The sequence below is a fragment of the Orcinus orca genome, chromosome 3 (genome assembly GCF_937001465.1).
Source record: "Orcinus orca chromosome 3, mOrcOrc1.1, whole genome shotgun sequence".
NCBI classification, from domain to species: domain Eukaryota; kingdom Metazoa; phylum Chordata; class Mammalia; order Artiodactyla; family Delphinidae; genus Orcinus; species Orcinus orca.
In genome coordinates, this window is record NC_064561.1 from 37,996,897 (window position 1) to 38,005,870 (window position 8,974).

General features: G+C 41.7%; 1 protein-coding gene across 2 annotated transcripts; it reads right to left on the reverse strand.

The window, feature by feature from the left end:
* Positions 1 to 608: 608 nt before the first annotated feature.
* On the reverse strand, positions 609 to 8,374 carry PTTG1 (PTTG1 regulator of sister chromatid separation, securin). 2 transcript variants are annotated; one of them, XM_033415662.2, is made up of 6 exons: positions 8,296 to 8,374; positions 7,736 to 7,836; positions 7,203 to 7,384; positions 5,769 to 5,862; positions 1,512 to 1,670; positions 609 to 762 (listed from the first exon to the last, which is right to left on the reverse strand). In XM_033415662.2, the coding sequence occupies exons 2-6, from the start codon at positions 7,824 to 7,826 to the stop codon at positions 683 to 685; spliced, it is 606 nt and encodes a 201-aa protein (XP_033271553.1). In that variant the 5' UTR covers positions 7,827 to 7,836; positions 8,296 to 8,374; the 3' UTR covers positions 609 to 682. The 2 variants fall into 2 exon arrangements, with proteins under 2 accessions (XP_033271553.1, XP_004285306.1); XM_004285258.3 differs by having other exon boundaries at positions 7,203 to 7,387; positions 8,296 to 8,373.
* Between the last annotated feature and the right edge of the window lie 600 nt (positions 8,375 to 8,974).

An 8,974-nucleotide genomic window follows, 5' to 3' on the forward strand; every position in this document is an offset into this window, starting at 1 on the left:
TGATATATCAGTGAACTTCTGAGCTTCACTGTCCTCATCTGAAAAACAGGGTCATGAACATGAAACACAATAATGCTTATTAAAGACTTAAAAACAATTCCCAACACAGAGCTAGCAAATAAATAGAGTTTCCTATAGGTAGAAAGTGGATCTTACTATCAGTAAATTATCTGCTGTGGTCTTCAAAGAACCCAGTTGAAGAGCTCAAGGAGGCAGAATTCTCAGATTTAGAGCTTTTCAAATTCTGATCACTGAATACAGAGTATTGAAAGCATTAGAAACTAAACAGAACCAGCAATAAAGAATGCCTAGCAACAGACACAATGAGCTGGAAGTAGCTCTTCCTATTAAGAGATCTATTAACTGTCACTAGTTAATGGCCACAAAAAGGTAGTAAAGTACACATGGCAGGGTATATGTTTCAGGGAAAACAGTGGCAGCTTCTAAAATAAGCTGTTAAGACAAAGCAGAGGGTTTCAGGGAAAGTTTTTTAACTTGGACAAACTTCTCTTGTCAGATTATAGACTCTTGTCTGTTAAACACATCTACTAGTTTTCATACTGTTTTAAGCAAATTCCAAACAATACCAACCACAATATTAGGAAGAGTTTGTTAAACAAAGAATTGCTTTATTAATACAAACTATTAATACATACCCACAGACTATAAAGTGCTAAGAAATTTAAATATCTAAGTCATAGCAAACAGGTGGCAATTCAACATCCAGGGTCGACAGAATGCTTGAGGGAGACTGCAACAGATCTAGAAAACAGGAATTTCTTGTTCAATATCTGCAAATCCTCGTGTCCATCAACACACACACTAGTTGTCGCTCTTAATCATGAATTCTTGTTTTTCCCTTTGTCTAAGGAATCTTTACCCCCGCCCCACCTACACACACACATACCCGCTCTCACTTATTTCTTAGAAAGTGGCTGTGGCCATAGAATTAACCTTCATTATGAGATAAATCATAGAAGTACCTGAAATTCCATCATCCTTAGAGACCCAAGTAAGGGCCAACAATTATCATTAATGCAATTGAGCAAATAGTGTGAGGTATTCCATCAGAACAAATAGAAAACATACTGATGATGGCTTTTGTCCACCAGTTTGAACCAAGACCTCAAAGCTTCTGCAGTAAACGTTTGCCAATTGATGCTATTACGTGGGTCTTGATCCTACACGAGCTTTGGGTGTAGTTTGGAATTCTCATTCCAAGCAAGTTTATACTTCAGCTTATAACATAAGAAGTTACACACTAAATTTCCTCTGGTTCTGCCTGTATCTAAGACTGTCCCGATTCCAGAATGACAATTTTACTGGGCATTTGGGACTAAAAAGCAGTACCAGTTGAGAATAGTTTTCATTATCCTGAAACCTTATCCCTGCAGTCTGAAGGATAGAAATTACTTACAGGCTAACCTTCTGCGCAACCTGTCCCCGTGGTAATGGAAGTGTTATGACACAAATTGTTTACAGACCTTCTAGAAGGGCACTCGTTCACTTACTAGACTCCCACGGTAGAGGAGACATCTTCAGAGGTGAAGGGGGGCCCAGGTGTAACAGCTGTTCAAGCTCCCTCTTCTCATCGAGGATCATGAGAGGCACTCCATTCAAGGGCATGTGTGCAATCTGGTGCTCTTCAGGCAGGTCGAAACTCTCGAAATCTGCCACAGAAAAGTACTTTGTCAGGGCAGCATTCCTCAGGGTGGTCAGCTTTCACAGGGCCCATGAGCTCAAGCTTTTTTTTTTTTTTTTTGCAGTACGCGGGCCTCTCACTGTTGTGGCCTCTCCCGTTGCAGAGCACAGGCTCCGAACGTGCAGGCTCAGTGGCCGTGGCTCATGGGCCCAGCTGCTCCACGGCATGTGGGATCTTCCTGGACCGGGGCACGAACCTGCATCCCCTGCATCGGCAGGCGGACTCTCAACCACCGCGCCACCAGGGAAGCCCTCAAACTATTTTTTATAATAATATTAATACCTTTTTCCACTGTGTTGACATTTACAGTGATGGTCCAAAAGCAATGGTAGAGAAAACTGCTGTGCGTGAATCAAGGCAGTGGCAATAAACTATGCTTAGTAGTCACTATATTCCTCGCTGCCATTCACTTGCAGTAAAAAATGCGTTTCACATAATGTTACTTTACCACATGCAGTAAACAGTATTAATTTTATCAGCTCTCAACCCTTGAGAACATGTCTTTTTAGTATTCTGTATATGATGTGAAGTATGCCACAAAACACATCTACCGCATACTGAAGGACCATGGTGTTTTCCAAGAAAAAAAGATTCGTGCAATTATTTGATTTGCAAGCTAAACTAGAGGCCTTATTCCTGGACACCACTTACTTGAAAGAACTGAAAGACAAACTGTGGTAACTCAGCCTTGGATATGTGTTGCACATTATTCTCCGAGGAATGAAAGAAGTCTACCACTTAAAGGGAAACGGTATTTGTTGCCAATGATAAAATTCACAATTTCAAGGGGAAAAAAAACTGGAATATCAGTAAACTTATCTGTAAGCATTAGCTTAAGAGCTTCCTAATACTGAAGACTTTTCTGATTAGATCAGCGGTGATATTAATGAGTGTGCTTTTGATACTTCATAATGAAACATTTCAACATGACCTACATTTCCCAGGGTACCAGTATTTCTAAATGATCAATGGTGATAAATGCAGGATAAAAGATACCTTCAAAATGCAAAACAGACCAATGGATTTTATTGTCAGAGCATACAATGTTTACTGAAACGGTTTTGGATTCCACATTGCAACTATGCCTACAGAAACAGCCACTTGTTGAATTTTAGTGTAATGGCAAAGAAAACTATCTATACTTATCTAAAAGACTTAAGGGCTTCCCTGGTGGCGCAGTGGTTGAGAGTCCGCCTGCCGATGCAGGGGACATGGGTTCGTGCCCCGGTCCGGGACGATCCCACATGCCGCGGAGCGGCTGGGCCCGTGAGCCATGGCCGCTGAGCCTGCGCGTCTGGAGCCTGTGCTCCGCAATGTGCTTCTCTTTCCTAAATACATGTCTGCATAAGGCCAGATTTTCTTCATATACTTCAACCAAAACAAGATGCAACAGATTGCAGAATCCATGTGAATCCAGCTGTTTTATGTTAAGCCAAATTAAGCAAATTTTCAAAAATATAAAACCATGCCATTCTTCCCACAATTTATACATGTAAAAAAATTGTTTCAAGCTATGTACATTAATGTAATGTGTTTGTTTTTTAAAGAAATTAATTCTTTTTTAATTTCTCAATTTTAATTTCTAATATAGAATACATAAACACTACAAAAAAGTTCTTTGGGGTCTTCACTAATTTGTAAGAGTGTAAGAGTCCTAAAACAAATTTAAGAAATGCTGTTTTAGGCAACATTTCTTCTTAAAATCCAAGTGCCTTTCAGATTAGGAATTATTTAAAACAACTAATTTTTCTTGACAGTAACAAAAGTAGGATTAGAGTCTTGCCTCTTTTCAAAGAGGTAATCAAGAAGAAACAGACAATTTGAACAGACTGATCACAGTCATAAAACTTAATTTGTAATTTAACAAAACTCCCCAAGAGGTTAATTTAAGCATTTTCTCAAAAGCTAAGAACAAAGATGGACGGAGAACCATCATATTCTAAAGTGCGAAAGTTCTCTAAAGCCTAAATACTAGGAATTGGTCTATTCTTTTTCAAGACTGATAAAGCTCAGAATTCAAAAAGGAATTGAGTGATATGTGACTACTTAATTTAAACACTGAATTGTAAAGGAAAGCATAAACAGACAAAAGACCCCAGAGGAAATAAGTCTGCAACATACAGGGCTAATTACCTTTATCCACAGAGTTCTTTACACACTTACACACAGTGTAAGAAAGTCACAAAAATCAAGAGAAAACAAAGATACAAACAGAAAATTAAAAAACTATAAATGACCAATAGTCAAATATGCTCAGACACACTCATATACCCCAATTTAAAACAGTAAAATACCAATTACCTTTCTGATAAAGATTAGAGCTTTAAAACATTTGCAGTTAGATTACAGGGGAAGCAGGCATCCTCAGCCACTGAAGGTGGCTTCAATAATTTATGCTCCTATTTTGGAAGGCAACTTAGCAATATCTCTTTCCTCCAACACAGCATATCTTAGTCCTCTTTCCTGGTCAATATGCATAAATCTACTTCATTTTCCTGAATAGTAATCATTAGAACGGATGTACCACATTTTATCAAAACTTAATCACACAGCTTTGAGACCCAGCAATCCTTCTTGGAGTTTACTCTCCAGAGAGACTCACAAACTCTCAACAATAATTGCATAACTGTTTTGTAATATATAAAAGCCAGAAACAACCTAGATGTATACTACTGGAATGATTAAATGCTCTTTGGATCAAAGGGCAAAGAATCCAGCTCAGAAATCTCAAAGGACCTGTGTGATTTGTCCCCACCCCCTCACCAGTACCATCCTTCACCTCTGCCTTTCAGCTTCCCAGAACCACTCCAGTCCTTTTTTCTGCCTCAGGATCTTTGCACACACTTTGATCTGCTACAGTGCTCTTGCCCTGCCATATCCTTTCTTCACCCAACTATCTCCTTATATCCTTCAAGACTCCACTGGGTGTCACTTCCTGAGAGAACTCTTCCCTGCTCTTACAGGCGAGGTTCAGTCCCCCTAACAGGCCCTGTGTTTCTCCTTGCTCACACTCAAAGTGAGATGATTTGTTCAGTGCCTGACTTTCCCTCCAAATCATGGGCTTCTCAGGGTGGGGCCTGTCTTGTTAACCACTGCATCCCAAGCTTATTCATGCCTGGCGTATGGTAGCCTCTCCTCAAATGTGAGTAAATTAAAGCTTGAAAAGCTGGTTCTGTAATAGAAAATATTTCAGATACGTATAGCAGGTTGAAGGAGTAAAAAAAAAGCACGTTTTCACTGGCTATGTGGATTTTTCAGGCATTGTTTTTTGGGGGTTTTTTTTAGAAATATTTAATGTGCTTGTGGAGAAATAGGACAAGCAAGGGTTGGATTCACAACTTGTATATAGTTAGTATTGCTGACTAAATGCTTTAGCTTAGAAAGAAACTAAGTTGTTTTTTTAAAAATTATTTTTTATTTGATTTATTTTTGGCTGTGTTGGGTCTTCGTTGCTGCACACGGGTTTTCTCTACTTGTGGCGAGTGGGGGCTACTCTTCATTGTGGTGTGCAGGCTTCTCATTGCGGTGGCTTCTCTTATTGCGGAGCATGGGCTCTAGGCACGCGAGCTCAGTAGTTGTGGCTCGAGGGCTCTAGAGCACAGGCTCAGTAGTTGTGGTGCATAGGCTTAGTTGCTCTGCAGCATGGGGGATCTTCCCGGACCAGGGCTCGAACCTGCATACCCTGCATTGGCAGGCGGATTCTTAACCACTGAGCCACCAGGGAAGCCCTCAGGCATTGTTCAACTTGACATAGAGCCCTCTTTCTAAATGGTTTTCTAAGAAGACTGTCCCCTAACGTTGAATAGGTGTAATCTCCCCCTAGGTGGTTAGCTTTTGAGGACAGGAACAATGTTTTCCACATCTTAGCTCGGATTCCTCTTCTGACCTAAGATTATACCTTACAAATAAATTCACAAGTGTATTTGTTCAGAGCAACCCAGATTCAGACAGCCTTGTTACAGTCTTGGATCACATGTCTTATTCATAGCTATATCAAGTTACAGTTGAATTGGATCCTAAGAGAAACTCAAGGCTAAAGCATTTGTGCGATACCAAAAGATATTACCTAATGGGTTGAAGGGAAAGAATTTTTCTATTTCTGGATAGGTGTCATCTGAGGCAGGAACAGAGCTTTTTGCTTTAACGGTCTTCTCAGTCATCTAAAACAACCCAAGAAAACATACATTAGTGAGAGCGGAAGCCTTGTCAACTGATTAGTACAAGAGATCATAGGGCTTCTTTAAGACATGTGACTGCTTCACCACATTTTAAATTGTTTTCAATTTCATGCTGACTTCTAAGAAACCATAATCCTTCATTCTCAAAATTACACACAAATACAATTCAGCAAGCAATTCTAATATCACGGCTCAAAAGTTAATTCTAAAATATAAGTATCAGCTCCTGTTAGCATAAGTTATCAAAATGCAGAGCGGAGTTAATTCAGAAAATTGACTCAATCACCCAACCTAACAAAGGAGAAAATGGGCATGAATCACCTAGAACAGAAGCTAATCCTGGAAGCCATTTTTGGCTGTTGGAAATATAATTTTCCGTTGGTGTGTCCATCAGTGTTACCTAAATTATTTGCTTGGTTAATTTTAAAAACCAATTTGTGTTCCTCAAATACACAGAGTAAGAGGCAGCCAAAGACAGCCAAGGACTTTAGAAGCCCACAGTGGATAATTCCCTAGTCTGGAATTGGCAGGCAGTCCACAATGGTGGGCCAAAATGGAAACCTGCATAGTCTTGATTTATGCTTACGTCACATGTGCATGGCTAGAGGAAATCCCTAAGGCAAGGTTTCCCACATTTCAGTTCTGTCAGATTCTCATCACTTTTGCTATATCCTTGCAATACTTGCCTTTAACATTTCTCTTACTCAACTCAGTTTTTTTAAAAAGACATCCTTGTCCTAAAACCACACGTCTCAGTTTGAGATCAAGTACTAGTTGTTTTTTCCTAATACACATTAAACAAAACAATTAGTGAAATGAAGTGTTAATCCACATGCTAAAGTTATCTTTCATAGCCAAGTCCTCTCAGTCTAGGATGCACTAACCTACAGTTTGTAAACACACATACCAAGGTCAACATGCTACCACGTTATAACCTAAAAAACTGGTGCTTGCTCTGGAAGGAGGGGAGAAGGATGGCAGCACCTGAGCTGTTATATTAGCAACGTGACCTCTTGCAAAATACCCTCCCTCTCAGTACTTTTTAATCTGTAAGTACATTCTACCAATCAGTCTGCTTCAAGACACTCATTAAGGGCAGGTGAGGCAAAAAAAATTCACCAGCTGCTACTGAGACGTGATTTTGAGTTACAGGGGAAGTCCACAAAGACAGTATGATGATTCTCTTCTGCTAAACTATGTTTGCTAGCCTCTATTTCTTTCTGTTCACACAGGAGAAAGTCGGGTAGGATGCCAATAGTCATTTTAAGAGTCACAAGTGCTGAAGTGTTTAAACAGCATCTTTATTTATAGCCAACACTTACCTTTTTGGTAGAGAAGGCTGTCTGTTTCTGTTTGAGGGGTCCATTAGTTTTTATTGACTTTTCTGCAGCTCTGTTAACAGTTCCCAAAGCCTTTCTGGCAGCTTTAGGTAAAGCTGGTGGAGCATCAAACATTTTGCCAACATGTGGTGTTGAAACCTGAGATCTCCCATCTAAAGCTTTGACTGCTAAAGAAAAAGTCTTACCGTGAGATTATTCCAGCAGTAAACGCCTGTGCAACTTGAAGGCTGACCTTGCCTATAAACGTGGCCTAATTCTCACATCCAAACTTAACCCCTTTTCGACAGCGGCATGGTCCTATGCGTAACAGTACTTCAGTTCAGTACCCTCTTAAATAATCTCATTAAGATACTGAACATGAAAAAGAGACCCATAACAAGAACCTGGTAGTAGCAGTATTGGGTAAACCTGACTCCAATTGCTGGCAATGTATACTAAATGCCTCCCCCAGCTCCAGGCCACACCCACCACTGATTCACAATACCTGTGTACCTGATTGCCGCCTGTATACTTACAAGGCCCAGACCCCAGCTTCAGCCCGTCCTTAGGAGCCACACGGGTGCCTGGTTCTCCATTTTCCTTGTCAACATAGATCAGAGTAGCCATTCTGGATTACCTAGGGGTGTGAAATACTCATTAAACCCTGGGAGTTAGGGAAGATGAAAGAACCTAAGGTGTAGCACAGACCCCACTTTCTACCCTGGGCACGTCTATGCAAAAACAAGAGCTAAGCAGAGGGAGAAGCCCGATCTTGAGCCGACAGGCACTTAATCCAGCTCTTAACTCTTGAAGCCTGAGTCAGGGGCCCTAAGTTCCAGAAGAGTTGGCGGTTTGGGACTGGCACAGGCCCTGCTACCCATCGGAACCGAACCGCCGTGGGTTGCGGACGCAGTCCAAAGGCCGTGGCTCAACGGGCTGGGCGCTACAGACGTCCCGGGGTTAGTCCCAGCCCCCAATCCCCAGCCCCGGCTCCCAGACATACGGACCCCGCTTCCCAGACCCCCCACTCCAGCCCCGCTTCCTACCCCGCCGGACCCCTCCCGCCCAACCACTCGCGACCGCTCCATTCACCCACGTCGGGAACAACAGCCAAACTCTTCCGAGACACGCTCTCCAGCGGTCGCGCGGGCCTCGGCGTTTAAACCACAACTTACGCCGCTATTGGTTCATCCGTCCAGGAGGCGGGGCAGGAGTGGGGAGGAGGCTCCCGGGAAAAACCAATGGTAGGAACATAAGCTCCCTGGGCTCCGCCCCGAAAGCTCCCCACCCCCCCCACCCCCCCACCCCCACCCCCCCCGGCAACTTTGTCGCTTGCTTCCCGGGAGGAGAAATATCAAACCCACTGACACCTTGATCACGGATTTCTAGTCGTTTTTTAACCTGCTCCCCACAGAAATAGAAGGGGAGTAAATATGGTCTCCAATTCCAAGAAATAAATAATTATGATGATTATTGTAATACCAAGATACAGAGTTGGTTTTTGGAGTTTGTTTTTTCCTGAGACACTTTGGTGTCCAAGACGTTTTCAAATGAGAAGATTGTGAAGTTCAAAAAGTCAAGGTGAGGTGGTGACAGAACTATTTTCCTAAAGTCTTCAACTAATCAACTATTTTTCCAGAGAGTAAATAGAGCAGATCAAATCGAAAAGAAGGGGCAGCACTGGAGGAAAGGCATTGTAGTCATCGGGAAAATGAGGAAGGGAGACGGATACATAATTGTTGTATTTCAATTAGAGATATAAAAAATACATATAT

Coding starts and splice junctions, on each gene's coding strand:
- PTTG1 (XM_004285258.3), bottom strand. CDS start 7,826: ATGGCTACTCTGATCTATGTTGACAAGGAAAATGGAGAACCAGGCACC. Junction 5,863..7,202: donor CAGCCTTCTCTACCAAAAAG/GTAAGTGTTGGC, acceptor GGGTTGTTTTAG/ATGACTGAGAAGACCGTTAA. Junction 763..1,511: donor TCCTCTACCGTGGGAGTCTA/GTAAGTGAACGA, acceptor CCTGTTTTCTAG/ATCTGTTGCAGTCTCCCTCA.